Source organism: Anolis carolinensis, unplaced genomic scaffold (genome assembly GCF_035594765.1).
Source record: "Anolis carolinensis isolate JA03-04 unplaced genomic scaffold, rAnoCar3.1.pri scaffold_13, whole genome shotgun sequence".
Lineage (NCBI taxonomy): Eukaryota > Metazoa > Chordata > Lepidosauria > Squamata > Dactyloidae > Anolis > Anolis carolinensis.
The window spans coordinates 11,477,239-11,493,034 of NW_026943824.1; the positions used below are offsets into that span (position 1 = coordinate 11,477,239).

The 15,796-nt window shown below is 37.1% G+C and overlaps 1 protein-coding gene across 2 annotated transcripts in view; it reads right to left on the bottom strand.

Moving 5' to 3' along the window:
* sec14l5 (SEC14 like lipid binding 5) overlaps positions 1-14,468 on the bottom strand; it is a 62,109-nt gene extending 47,641 nt beyond the window's left edge. Inside the window, exons 1-4 of one of the 2 annotated variants that reach the window (XM_062964610.1) lie at positions 14,312-14,440; positions 11,150-11,262; positions 8,385-8,516; positions 5,782-5,857 (exon numbers count right to left, since the gene is read on the bottom strand). In XM_062964610.1, the coding sequence (XP_062820680.1) occupies positions 5,782-5,844 (63 nt within the window). In that variant the 5' untranslated portion in view covers positions 5,845-5,857; positions 8,385-8,516; positions 11,150-11,262; positions 14,312-14,440. Of the gene's footprint in view, positions 1-5,781; positions 5,858-8,384; positions 8,517-11,149; positions 11,263-14,311 lie in introns of both variants that reach the window. The other variant, XM_062964609.1, reaches the window with a different exon arrangement.
* Between the last annotated feature and the right edge of the window lie 1,328 nt (positions 14,469-15,796).

The following is a 15,796-nucleotide window of genomic DNA, read 5'->3' on the forward strand; positions in this document are numbered from 1 at the left end:
TTACTGCAGGCGTTTGTGGGGAACTGACCTTCCTTTCCAGGAATTATAGTTCACCCACAACCTGAGAAACTGTAACCTCCACCAATGATGGACCTGGGCCAAACTTGGCACACAGAACCCCCATGCCTAACTGAATCTACTGGAGGGGTTTGAGGAGACTGACTCACCATAGTGGGAGTTGTAGTTTTCCCTACAGCCAGAGAGCACACTGGACCCCACTGATGATGCATCTAGAGCAATGATGGGCAACCTTTTGCATTTGGTGTGTCAAAATTCACCAAAAAACCTAGCATGACTTGGGTGGTGTGTCACTCCGAGAAAAAAACCATAATTTCACAATATATACCACAAATAAGGTACCACTTATATAACAAAATAACAAAAATATATAATTGTAATATATAACTGTATTTAATAAATCAAAAACTATTTACTACAATTATTTCCATGTACAACAATCTATGGTACCTCTTGCAGTTTCCACGTTGATTTCTCTCTATAGTAGTTTCAATGTAGTCATGATTAAGGAATAATATAATAATAATATAATAGTAATAATATAATAATATACCACAATAATAATAAAATAATAGAATGATATATATATGTATATATATTTATTTATTTACAGTATTTATATTCCGCCCTTCTCACCCCGAAGGGGACTCAGGGCGGATCACATTATACACACATAGGGCAAACATTCAATGCCCATAAACACATCAAACAGAGACCAAGACAGATGGACACAGAGGCAATTTAACCTTCTTCTGAGGGGATGTTCGATTCTGGCCACAGGGAGGAGCAGCTGCTTCATCATCCACTCTGACGGCATTTCCTCATTCCAGGTCATAAATTAGTTAAACTTGCCTCCCCACTTTTATAAGTGGTACCTTATTTCCTACTTGATAGATGCAACTATCTTTCGAGTTGCTAGGTCAGCAACGAGCAGGGGCTATTTTTTATTTTTAATTGATGGATGCTCACCCCGCCACGGGCTGGCCTCAAACTCATGACCTCATGGTCAGAGTGATTTATTGCAGCTGCTCAACAGCCTGTGCCACAGCATATATATAAATGTAATGTGCATAATTCCCATGGAGTAAATAACAAAACCACTGGACCAAATCACACCAAATTTGGCCACAAAAGACATAGTCATCCAATCAATCTGCATGCGGCAGCGCGGCAGCAAAAATAGCTAGCCTTGTCAGTGCTGACACGCGTGTCATAGGTTGGCCATCACTGATCTAGAGCAAACTTGCCCAACATAACAAACTTTAAGTACTGATAGAGTTTCTCGGGGTTAACCTGCCACAATGTCAATTATAGTTATTTCACAACCTTATGCATTTTTTACAATTTAAAAAATGACTTTTTCAAATAACCTGGGCAACACTGGGTACCCAAGCTTAGTAGATAATAATGGGATTCTACAGCATCATTTTAAATCACAGTTATCTATCTGGAAAGAATAGCTTGGCAGTGAATACAGCATCTCAATTATTTATAGAGTGCATGCTTGATTAATTCTGCTGAAATGTATTGTTCTTGAGACAACTATATATTTATGGATAGAATACTTTAAATACGACTACTTTAAAAATATTTTTATTTATATTAATTATAAAATATTGCTATTTGTTTAGTAAATGCATTTATTTATTCTACATTACAATGCACTTGTTCACAGGGATGACAAATGGAGTGAATCATTCATGAGCTGGTTCCCTTTAAGAAGTGCTCCATGACATCCAATTTATCTGCCCCGAACCATTTCGGAGCGAATTAGGCCCCGTTTCATCATGAGCAAAAGCCTCTATGTAATACCATGAGACACCCACATGCTGCCCAACTGCTCTTTCTGCCAGTCTCCCTCCGATAGATGCAGTTCACAAGTTTACAGACTGTCTACAATCATACTGAGGCATCGCTGCACATGATGCGCAAAGGGCAAAATAGGCAAAAGGATGTCCTTTTTTGACAGGGTGAAGAAATGATCTCGGATCAATCATACTGTATCTCCTTTGAAACAACAAAATGTGTAACAACAAGTAATGCATTCATAGAAAACCTATTTTAATCTTTCCTCTAGGCATGATAGTATGTATATTTTATAGAAATGTATTTTAACATTTGCATTTTATTGAATGTATTTTATGATTATGTGTTTTAACAATGTTGTTGTTGTTCTATAATAATAATAATAATAACAACAACAACAACAACAACAACACTTGGGAAGTGTTCGACTTGTGATTTTGTGATACGAATTCCAGTATATCTATCTTGTTTGCTGTGTCATACAACAACAACAATAATAATAATAATAATAATAATAATAATAATAATAAAGTAGAGTCTCACTTATCCAAGCCTCGCTTATCCAAGCTTCTGGATTATCCAAGCCATTTTTCTAGTCAATGTTTTCAATATATTGTGATATTTTGATGCTAAATTCGTAAATACAGTAATTACAACATAACATTCCTGCGTATTGAACTACTTTTTCTGTCAAATTTGTTGTATAACATGATGTTTTGGTGCTTAATTTATAAAATCATAACCTAATTTGATGTTTAATAGGCTTTTCCTTAATCTCTCCTTATTATCCAAGATATTCGCTAATCCAAGCTTCTGCCAGTCCGTTTAGCTTGGATAAAAGTGAGACTCTACTGTAATTGCAAAAGGCCACCTTACTGGGATCTGTACGCATTATCCAAAAATACATCTCAGTCCTAAACACTTGGGAAGTGTTTGACTTGTGATTCTGTGATACGAAATCCGGCATATATATCTCATTTGCTGTGTCACACTGTGATTTTGTATCAATAATAATAATAATAATAATATTTAAGAAAGGTTTGTGATTTACCAAACCTCAGTTCATGGATAATCTATGACCACTGTGTTGTTGTGAATTTTCCAGGCTGTATGGCCATGTTCCAGAAGCATTTTCTTCTAACATTTCGCCTACATCTATGGTAGGCATCCTCAGAGTTTGTGAGGTTTGTTCGAAACTAGGCAAGTAGAATGTCTATGGTGGGAGAAAGAACTCTTGTCTGTTTGAGGAAAGTGTGAATATTGCAATTTGCCACCTTGATTAGCATTTAATGGCCTTTCAGCTTCTAAACCTTGTCTGTCCATTTAATTTAATTAGAGGGTGTTCTACCATGATTATTGATACCTTGCTGAGTACTTCTGCCACGAAGCTACAGAAGCCCTCTATTTCGGCCTAGAACTGTTTTATCTCCTTGTTTTTAACATGTGATGTATGTATTGATTGTATGACTGCTTTTCATGTTTGATTTTACAATGTGTAATTTGTCACTGTTTTTATTATTGTTGTGAGCCGCCCCGAGTCCCCTCGGGGAGATGGGGCGGGATATAAGAATAAATTTTTTATTATTATTATTATTATTATTATTATTATTATTATTATTATTATTATTATTAAACCTGGCTGCTTCCTGCCTGGTGGAATCCTTGTTTGGAAGTTGTTAGCTGGCCCTGATTGTTTCATGCCTGGAATTTCCGTGTTTTCTGAGTGTTGTTCTTAATTTACTGTCCTGATTTTAGAATTTTTTTAAAATACTGCTAGCCAAGTTTTGTTCATTGTCATAGTTTCCTCTCATTTCTGTTGAAAACAGGGAAATTCTAGGCATAAAACAATCAGGGCCAGCTAACACCTCCAACAAAGGATTCTCCCAGGCAGGAAGCAGCTAGGTTTTGAAGCATAAAGGACATTAAATGCTAATCAAGGTGGCCAATTGCACCATTCAAAGCTGCCTCAAACAGACAAGTGTTCTCTCTCCCACCCTGGACATTCCACAGAAATATAAACCCCACTTGTCCAGTTTCCAACTGATCTCACAACCTCTGGGGATGCCTGCCATAAATGTGGGCGAAACGACAGGAGAGAATGCTTCTGGAACATGGCCAGACAGCCTGGAAAACACAGCAACCCAGTGATTCCGGCCATGAAAGCCTGTATTTTAATATATTTTTTCCATGTATTGTAATGTGGGTTTTTAAAAAGCAGAAATGTGTTTAAATATTTGCATTGTATTGAATGTATTTTATGATGATGTGTGTGTTTAACTGTGTTGTTATTATTATTGATAATGATGATAATAATAATCATAATAATATCAGAGAAAAGTTTGTGGCCTACCAAGCCTCCATTTCTAGGTTCTACAAGTTCAATCAAATAAAGAATCTCCCTGAAATGAAATGCAACCAAGTCACAGGCACACAGAAAACAAATGCGTCAATGTTTGGCTTTTAGGAGATGTGTTAAAACACACACAACAGATTCATCTAGAGGCGTCCCTCCTTTATGAGCAGGCAGTTTGCTGACAAGCAGCTGACATCAGCCATCTGTGTGATCCAGCAAAATGAAAGCCTAATGAAGCTGAAATGCACATAGGTGCCCTTTCCATTTCCATTTCCGAAGGCCTCTCTGTGTCCAGGAGAAAATATTCCAAAGAGGGGAGGCAGAACAGGTCCCGTCTCTGGAAGAACCCAAACAGACTTGGACGCAACCACAGCTGGCCTGACTATCCCACGAAACCAGATCTGATCTACACGACTGCCTTTCTCCTTTGCAGGGAATGTCAAAGCTCCTCGGCACCGAACGCCACAAGCTGCCACTCGCAAGGGACACGGGAGTGCGCGGTGCTTCTCTCAGACGCTTCGAGGCAAGACCGATCATTCTGGTCCAGGAGATGGATGGCATAAGCAGAGCAGGCTTAGCTACCGTTGTCTTTGCAAGGCATCTATCACAGTCCTCCTCCCAAGCTAATTCTGCAATAAGCCGCAAAAGGCGCAGGGGTTCTCGCTCAGCAAATATTTACAGGGAGCAGACTTGGGAGGGAGAAAGATCAGTGATGCTTCCCAAACATGCACCATACGCAAGGCCAGGTGAAGGTGGGAGCAGGGACAGTGGGTCCTTGGGATGCCCTAGGTTGCCAGAAGCTGGGGCTAACAATGGGAGCTCACCCTGTCCGTGGATTCTAACAGCCAACTTTCCAATCAGCAAGTTCTGCAGCTTAGTGGTTTAACCCACTGTGCCAAGTACCCTGTTTCCCCGAAAATAAGACATCCCCTGAAAATAAGACCTAGTAGATGTTTTGCTGAATTGCGAAATATAAAACTTCCCCTGAAAGTAAGACCTAGCAAAGTTTTTGTTTGGAAGCATGCCCGCTGAACAGAACACCAGAGCATGCAGGATTGGTAAATATACATACCATAGATTGGTGCTAAATTCGTAAATACAGTAATTACATCATAACATTACTGGGTATTCAACTACTTTTTCTGTCAAATTTGTTGTATAACATGATGTTTTGGTGCTTAATTTGTAAAATCATAACCTAATTTGATGTTTAATAGGCTTCTCCTTAATCTCTCCTTATTATCCAACATATTTGCTTATCCAACATTCTGCTGGCCCGTTTGTGTTGGATAAGTGAGACTCTACTGTATTCACAATTTGATAGGATTCAGTTTGTCTAGTTATGCTGGTTTGTGATGACAACTACCGTGTACAGTATATAATAAATATTCATTTTTTCTGTTCAACAATAATGTGAATTCTTCTTTGTAGAAAAATAAGACATCCCCTGAAAATAAGACCTAGCACATCTTTGGCAGCAAAAATTAATATAAGACACTGTCTTATTTTCAGGGAAACACAATAGCAAACACAAACCAAAACTTTTCCATTATTTTTGGTGAAAAAGAAAGCAAAGAGAGAAGTGGGAAAGACGCAATACTTACCGCCATGACGAGCTCAAAGGGGTATTTGTAGACTCGAACAGGAGACTGATACTTTTGCACCATGTTTACTTTATACCTGCAATGAAAGAGCACAGCAGCCTTTTTGAGCAACCTATATATACCCAAGTTCATTGAGTAAGCCTTAACCATCCATTTGTTGCAATACAACTGATGATCTTCACTTGGAGATCAAGACTAGGGGAGAAAAACAGAATCACAGACTCAAAAAAGATGGGTTGGACCTCTCCTACGAATGCCCAGGACGCTCTGTTGGAACCACCTCTCGATCCCCTTCCCTTTATCTGGGATTTGATGTCATCGCATCCTCATGCTGAGACATTTTCCTTTTCATTTTAAAGGGTTCTTGAAACCATCTACATGTCGCCATTTGTGCCCAACTGTGCTGACTAATTTGATTTTGAAGCAGCATAAAGGCAAATCCAAGTGGAGGAGAGCACATTTTACACAATGTTCTCGGCACACAGTTGAGAAAATTACACCGTTGTTTGGAGTGACTCAACACTAATGCAGTTACCTTGCCGGGAACACAAAAAGGCCGGTGGGATTTACAACACCCATCTCGGGCCTTTGTTGATCTCAACCGCTGGGATTTCTCCTTCTGCCACCCCCAGCCACTTAATAAACCCGTACATGACATGCCAAATAACAAGAGTCCCGAACAAAGGCAAACCCACTCTTGCAAAAAGCCATTGAGCTGCTTTCTGCAAACTCTGTAGAAAGTGCTGCCTCCGCTGTTCTCAAAGCTTAAAGAAGCTGAAAGTTCAAAAGGCTAAACTCCTCCGAAGTTCTGGGATTGAAAAGGGAAAGATGTCAAAAGTATGGTCTCAAGTTCTGATAATAGGAAGTCAAAGATGGAAACATTAAGGGATACTCGGGGGCAACTTAAGCTGGATCTACACTGCCATGTAATCCACTTTCAGAACGCAGAATAACTGCATTGAACTGAGTTATATGAGTCTACACTGCTATGTAATCCAGTTCAATGCAGTTAATCTGCATTCTGAAACCAGATAAAGGTATACCGTATATACTCGAGTATAAGCCGACCTGAACATAAGCCGAGGCACCTAATTTTACCACAAAAACTGGGAAAACTTATTGACTCAAGTATAAGACGAGGGTGGGAAATGCAGCAGCTATGGGTCAAAGTCAAAAATAAAAATAGATATTAATACAATAGCATTATTTAAATGTTTTTGAATATTTATATAAAACTGTAATTTAAGATAATAATAAGACTTTAATAAGATAAGACTGTCCAACACTCAATACAGTAGAGTCTCACTTATCCAAGCCTCTGGATAATCCAAGCCATTTTTGTAGTCAGTGTTTTCAATATATTGTGATATTTTGGTGCTAAATTCGTAAATACAGTAATTACAACATAACATTACTGGATATTGAACTACTTTTTCTGTCAAATTTGTTGTATAACATGAAGTTTTGGTGCTTAATTTGTAAAATCATAACCTAATTTGATGTTTAATAGGCTTTTCCTTAATCCCTCCTTATTATCAAAGTTATTCACTTATCCAAGCTTCTGCCGGCCCGTTTAGCTTGGATAAGTGAGACTCTACTGTACCTATATACTCAAGTATAAGCCGACCTGAATAGAAACCGGCCAGGACCATCACTTGAGTATAAGCTGAGGGGAGCTTTTTCAGCCCTAAAAAGGGGTTGAAAAACTAGGCTTATACTCGAGTATATACAGTATTTATTTCATTTTATTTACCATACTTGTATCCCGCCTTTCTCAACCCTGAAGGAGACTTAAGGCAGCCTTACAAAGGCAACAATTCAATGCCACATGTATACATACATCCATGAATAAACAAAAACATTAAAACCAACCAACTGAAACATAACATCAAAACAAGAACTAAAATCACATAATCCATGGCAATGCAGATCCAGCTACACAGGCATTTAGGAAAATGTGTTGTCGAAGGCTCTCACGGCCGGAATCACTGAGCTGCTGTGAGTTTTCCAGGATGTATGGCATGTTCCAGAAACATTCTCTCCTGACGTTTCACCCACATCAATGGCAGGCATCCTCAGAGATATTGGAAACTAGGCAAGTGGGGTTTAGATCTCTGTGGAATAATGTCCAGGGTGGGAGAAAGAACTCTTATCTGTTTGAGGCAACTGCAAATGTTGCAATTGGTCACCTTGATTAGCACTGAATAGCCTTGTAGCTTCAAAACCTGCTGCTTCCTGCCTGGGGGAATTCAGGAAAATGTCCTCTTAAAAGTGATCTTATTCACAATTAAGATATCAAGTTAACCAGAGGAAGGAACTGGCCAATGAACAAACTGAAATATACTGTAATAATAATAATAATAATAATAATCATCATCATCATCATCGTCATCATCATCAATTTGTTACCCGGCCCTCCTTGCAACTTGAGGTGTGATACAACATTGTTAAAACAGAAAAATAATACACAACGCTATTAAAATGCATATTAGCAAGATACACACAGGTAAAATGTAGGTTAACATTCACAAATTAAACTGCCTGGGTAGGCCTGCTGGAAGAGACAGACCTTTAGTTGTGTACACTTAAACTCTTAAATATACCTGAGATTTTGAAATTGCTTGCATCAATCCGCAGTTTCAAGAACTCGTTTTAATACTTCCAGTCCAATGGCCATCTGAAAAGGGTTCAGTCCAATGTAAATGTCATCACTGGTATCACAGTGGTAGATATATCTACAAGACAGAATATACGAAACCAGGGTTGTTGATTTCTAACAGCAACAGAAAGCTTTGCAGAGATCACGTAACAGCCATCCGAGCCACAAGGCAAAGCTATAATTGTGACACCTTGGAGCCTCAGTCAAGCATTGGTATCAAAAGGGATGCATCACAACTACAAAACAAATTTAAGCAGCAGCTTTCATCTTGTGTCATCCAGGCCTTGTGTTTGTAATGTATTTGCAGCCCAGGTAACTAGACCCTTGTGGCTTCTAAAGGCCTGGTAAGAGAATAATAATAATAATAATAATAATAACTGGTGGGATCACAAACCTGCAAAAGTATTGGAAAATGAGCACGCAAAGATACTGTGGGACTTCTGAATCCAAACTGACAAAGTTCTGGAACACAACACACCAGACATCACAGTTGTGGAAAAGAAAAAGGTTTGGATCATTGATGTCGCCATCCCAGATGACAGTCGCATTGACGAAAAACAACAGGAAAAACTCAGCCGCTATCAGGACCTCAAGATTGAACTTCAAAGATTCTGGCAGAAACCAGTACAGGTGGTCCCGGTGGTGATGGGCACACTGGGTGCCGTGCCAAATATCTCAGCCGGCATTTGGAAACAATAGACATTGACAAAATTACGATCTGTCAACTGCAAAAGGCCACCCTGCTGGGATCTGCACGAATCATCCGAAAATACATCACACAGTCCTAGACACTTGGGAAGTGTTCAAATTATGATTTTGTGATACGAAATCCAGCATATCTATCTTGTTTGCTGTGTCATAATAAAATAATAATAATAATAATAATAATAATAATAATAATAATAATAATACTTTATTTATACCCCACCTCCATCTCCCTGGAGGGACTCGGGGCGGCTTACAAGAGTTGAACCCAGATAAAAACAGTAACAATATAAAGCATCGAATGTATAAACACATGTGCAATTAAAAAAAAAGACATTTACATAAACCATCACCAAGAGATCTAGGAAGAAGACTTATCTCCACACTTTGAAAACCATATTAAAAAAACATGCCTGTTGACTGAACTGTTCTTTCTTGTAAACTGGGAAAACTGGACTCTTCTTAGGTTGAGGGCTGCACTCATGCATCCCATTTCCCAGCCACTCATCTCCAGTTTGGGCTTCAGTTCAGCAAAGCTGATGGCAATATTTCAGCCTCTATAGCAGGGGTCTCAAAACTACAGCCCATGGGCCACATGCGGCCCCCTGAAACCATTTATCCGGCCCCTGTGGTGCCGCCACCTGGTGCACGCCTTCCAATGCTTTGCTTGTGCTTTTTATCACTGTATTTTAATTATAATTTAATTAATTATTTAATTAATTAATTGCTAAGGAGTGGTTTGCTTGTGCTTTAGGTGCACAAAGTCAGAAGGGGGTTAGACTAAATGGCCCAAGGGGTCTCTTCCAACCCTCTTTATTATTTTTATTATGATGATTATTATTAACATTGAGGCTGGGTGGTCATCTGTCATGGGTGCTTTGCTTGTGTTTTAGGTGCACAAAGGCAGAAGGGGGTTGGACTAAAAGGCCCAAGGGGTCTCTTCCAACCCTCTTTATTATTATTATTATTATTCAGTAGCCAACTATAGTCCGGCCATCCAACGGTCTGAGGGATTGTTTTAGGCACTTTGCGCCATATGTAAGCTGTCATGAGATGGAAGTAGGGTACAAAAATAAAGTTATTATTATTATTATTATTATTATTATTATTATTATTATTATTATTATTATGTATGACACAGCAAACAAGATAGATATGCTGGATTTCGTATCACAAAATCACAAGTCGAACAGTTCCCAAGTGTCTAGAACTATGTGATGTATTTTCGGATGATGCGTGCAGATCCCAGTAGGGTGGCCTTTTGCAGTTGTCAGATCGTAATTTTGTCAATGTTATTATTTTATTATGACACAGCAAACAAGATAGATATGCTGGATTTCATATCACAAAATCACAAGTCGAACACTTCCCAAGTGTCTAGGACTGTGTGATGTATTTTCGGATGATGCGTGTAGATCCCAGTAGGGTGGCCTTTTGCAGTTGGCAGATCGTAATTTTATCAATGTCTATTGTTGTTGTTATTATTATTATTATTATTATTATTATTTGGGGCCTTGACTCCTTCTGACTCTTGTTCAGTCTGACGGACCCTAAGCCTATGCAGCAGGAGACCCTAATCGATGCAGAATTATACTCCCATTTCCAAACTAATCCGATTGCCTCTGTTTAAAAAATAGTTTTCTGTTCATCTTCGTCTGCAAATATGCATTCTTAAATCTACCCCTTTCCCTGTCTATCCTCAGAAGCTTTGAGAAGCTATAACTGCATATCAATGTCTGCTTATTTTGGGAAGTGACTTGTTAGATAACAAGTAAGATGTAAGAGGAGGAAGCCCTCTCTTCTATCATTATTATTATTATTAGCAAGTGCATTCTAAAACTCTATGGGAACCGTGCAAAAGGTCTGACGCTTTTGAAATACAAAGAACTGCGTTTTCTCCTAGAGGAGATTATACGAGCGTAGTTTGATCCTGAGGCAGAAACAGCTGTGTTAAAAGCAACCAAGTTTTATGAAAGTCAAATCGTGGGCCTGGATTAACTGTACCTTTCATCCTAGGTGTTAGGCTCCTCGTTTCATCCGCAGGGTAATTTTCCCCTTTGGTACGGAGCCATAATGTCACAGACCGCTCTCCGGAATTAACTCCTTCTTGGAAAACTCTGGCAGGAAGAACAAATTCCTCAATTGCCTACAACTATTTTGGAGCAGCTATTGAGTTAGATAACCTCTCCTAAGGATATTAGATCGCTGCTTGCAGTAAATAAGGGCAACTAGGGGTGGAATCCTTTTTCCCCCTGATAAGGCCCTTATTATAACTAAAATATGAGTTTGCAATTTTCCCCCCTATGCATGGGGACATTATTATTACTATTATAAAAAACTAACTAAAATATAAGTTTGCAAAAAAAAATTCCCTATGCACGGGGATTTTATTATTATTATTTAAAAAAACACAAATTGAAATATGAGTGCATTTTTCCCTATGCATGGGGACATTATTATTATTATTATTATTATTGGATATACTTGAGTATAAGCCTAGTTTTTCAGCCCTTTTTTTAAGACTGAAAAAGCCCCCCTCAGCTTATACTCAGGTGAGGGTCCTGGTTGGCTTATATTTAGGTCAGCTTATACTTGAGAATATATGGTACATTTATTATTTTTCTCTATTATTACTGGTATTATTACATTTATTATTTTTCTCTATCATTGTTGCTACTACAGTAGAGTCTCATTTATCCAACATAAATGGGCCGACAGAATGTTGGATAAGCAAATCTGTTGGATAATAAGGAGGGATTAAGGAAAAGCCTATTAAACATCAAATTAGGTTATGATTTTACAAATTAAACACCAAAAATCATGTTATACAACAAATTGGACAGAAAAAGTAGTTCAATACGCAGTAATGCTATGGAGTAATTACTGTATTTACGAATTTAGCACCAAAATATCACAATGTATTGAAAACATTGACTACAAAAATGCGTTGGATAATCCAGAATGTTGGATAAGCGAGGCTTGGATAAGTGAGACTCTACTGTATTACTTTTACTCTATTTTTATTATTATTAATACATTTATTATTTCACTCTGATCTTATTATGATTATTATTATTGCATTTATTATTTTATTCTATTTATTATTACATATATTATTTTCCTGTATTTATTTTTATTATTACATGTATTATTTTACTCTATTATTATTAAAAGGATACATAAGCACATTTAAATTGAAGATGAGAATAATGATTTGATCAGAGTTGGACAATCTTATCTTAAATTTGAGCTTTATGTAAATACTCAAAAACATTAAATCTACTGATGCCTCAATTAATGTAATTTTATTGGTATCTATTTTTATTTCTGAAATTTACCACCCTCGGCTTATACTGGAGTCAATGTTTCCCAGTTTTTTATGGTAAAATTAGGTGCCTCGGCTTATATTCGAGCCGGCCTATACTCGAGTATATACGGCCTATACTCGAGTATTATTATTTAAAACACAAACTAAAACAAATACACAAACTAAAAATTGAGTTGGCAAATTTATTTTTTCCCTATGCAAGGGATTATTGTTATTATTATTATTATTATTATTATTATTATTATTATTATTATTATTATTATTATTATGCATTTTGTGCAAGACAAAATACCATTGGCTTTTGTAGCCGCCGCTTGACTTTCTTGTCTCATGTTTAACTTGTTGTCCACGAGGACTCCAAAATCTTTTCCAGACGTACTGCTATTAGATGGAAATGTCTTTACGATGGGATTGTTTACTGTCATTGTATGGGATGTCTTTGCTTTTGATATGTTGTTCGCCTCTCTGAGTCTCGACGTGGGAAAAAAGCGGAATAGAAACAAATAAATAATAATAATAAAATATGAAGGTGCATGTAAAAAATAGGAATAAGGGTCCCTTTGGGGAGAAAGGGCGGAATAGAAATAAAGTTTTATATTATTATTATTATTATTATTATTATTATTATTATTATTATTATTAAAAAAACAGAAACTAAAATATGAGTTTGCAAAAAAACATCCGCCCTATGCATGGGGAGTTGGGGGGAAATATTAGAAATGCATTATATGGATGTCAAATATATCAATATTAAAACAATTAAAATAGGATCTATAAATATTAAAATATTAGAAAATAAAAATATACAATATAGTAGAGTCTCACTTATCCAAGCCTCGCTTATCCAAGGTTCTGGATTATCCAAGCAATTTTTGTAGTCAATGTTTTCAATATATCGTGATATTTTGGTGCTATAACATTACTGCGTATTGAACTGCTTTTCTGTCAAATTTGTTGTAAAATATGATGTTTTGGTGCTTAATTTGTAAAATCATAACCTAATTTGATGTTTAATTAATCCTTAATCTTTCCTTATTATCCAATATATATGGATGTCAAATATATCAATATTAAAATAATTAAAATAGGATCTATAAATATTAAAATATTAGAAAATAAAAATATAAAATATATAAAATACTAAAATATTAAAAATCTAAAGAATATGAAAATATAAAAATACAGAAAAATATAAAAATATAAATAATATTAAAAATATATTAACATGAAAGCAACTGAAATAAAATAAAATGTTTGCGTCTGCCCCTTTTTCCTACGTTCAGAGAGTTTGGGGACACTATATGCATATAAAATATGCATATATATATATATATATATATACAGTATTAGTAATGCATTATATGGATGTCAAATATATCAATATTTAAACAATTAAAATAGTATCTATAAATATTAAAAATATTAGAAAATAAAAATATAAAATATATACATGACTAAAATATTAAAATATAAATAATATTATAAGGAAAGCAATTGAAATAAAATAAAACGTATGCATTTGTCCTACCTTCAGAGAGTTTGGGGACAATATATGGATATATAATATGCAAATATATATGCATATATGCATATATATTTAATATTTATAGATCCTACTTTAATCGTTTTAATATTGCTAAGTTTTACATCTACTTAATGCATTTCTAATATTTTCCACCAAGTCCCCATGCATAGGGGGGAAAATTGCATATAAATATACAGTATATAAAAATTTTCTTAGGAATAGACCATTTTCTGAGCTGCAGGGGGGCAATGTCTCCCTGCAATCCCCTGCCTTTCATTCTGTCCTTCTTCCCCGCTCCCTGCTCCTGACTCACCTCTTCTTCCTCCTCCGCCATCCTCCTCCGCCTCTCCTGGAACCCAAGGGCGGCCTTGCTCGCTCTCCACCTGCCGCCTCTGCCTCTGCTCGGGAAGGAGAAGAAAAGGACCCTCGCGCCCCACTCAGGCCGGCCGGCGCGCTTTAGCCAATCAGAGCGGCCCTCAGCCCCGCACGCGCTGCGGCACGGCCAGACGCCACGCCCACCGCGCCGCCAGGACACACCCCCTTCCCCGGGCAAGGAGAAGCGGCCCGCGCCGCGAAGCCACGCCCACTGATCCAAGCCACGCCCCCTCCACCAGGGCAGGCTGCAAATCAGCTGGGATGTATTGTTGGAGTCTATTACTATTATATTATGATATATTATTATTATATTACAGCTATCATATGTATTACAGTAGAGTCTCACTTATCCCACATAAATATCGTGATATTTTGGTGCTAAATTTGTAAATTACAACATAACATTACTGCGTATTGAACTACTTTTTCTGTCAAATTTGTTGTATAGCATGATGTTTTGGTGCTTAATTTGTAAAATCATAACCTAACTTAATGTTTAATAGGCTTTTCCTTAATCCCTTCTTATTATCCAAGATATTCGCTTATCCAAGGTTCTGCCAGCCCATTTAGCTTGGATAAGTGAGATTCTACTGTAGTTATATAATATTACTAGCTGTGCCTGGCCACGCGTTGCTGTGGCGAAGTCTGGTGGTATGGGAAATAAAGTATTGAGGAATTGGTGGGAGTTAAGGTAAAGGGTAAAGGTTTTCTCCTGACATTAAGACCAGTTGTGTCCGACTGCACACTGAAGTGGATTATATGGCAGTGTGGAGTCAAGATAATTCTGTGCCAAGCAGATAATATAAGATTCTAAATGGGTTATATAGCTATGTGGAAGGGCCTTGAGTCTACACTGCCATATAATCCAGTGCAAATTAGATAATCCTTGGAAGAGGCCGCGGCCTAAGTCTGCCTGTCCCCTGGGCTAAGTTGGTTGCTAGGAGACGAAGTGGGCAGAGATTAGCCCTCTAAACTGGCAGCAATTGGATAAAAACCATTATTCCTCTCCCTGTAATTAGGACTTTATTTTTCTTTTCTTTTTGTTGTATCAACCTTGAGGCATGGATGATGGGTTGTGTTGTCAAATTTCGAGGTTGGGAGGCCTGTAGTTTTGTTGTTTTGTGGGTCGCCGTGATGCCATTACTCTTTTATATATATAGATATATTATTCATATATAAATATAATATAAATAATATATAATATAATGTATATTACACAATATAATACAGTAGAGTCTCGCTTATCCAACGTTCTGTATTATCCAATGCAGTTTGCCTTTCTGTGGTCAATGTTTTTGTAGTCTAATTTTCAATACATTGTGAAAGTTTGGTGCTAAATTCGTAAATACAGTAATTATTACATAACATTATCATGTATTGAACTGCTTTTTCTGTTGTAAAACATGATATTTTTGTGCTTAAT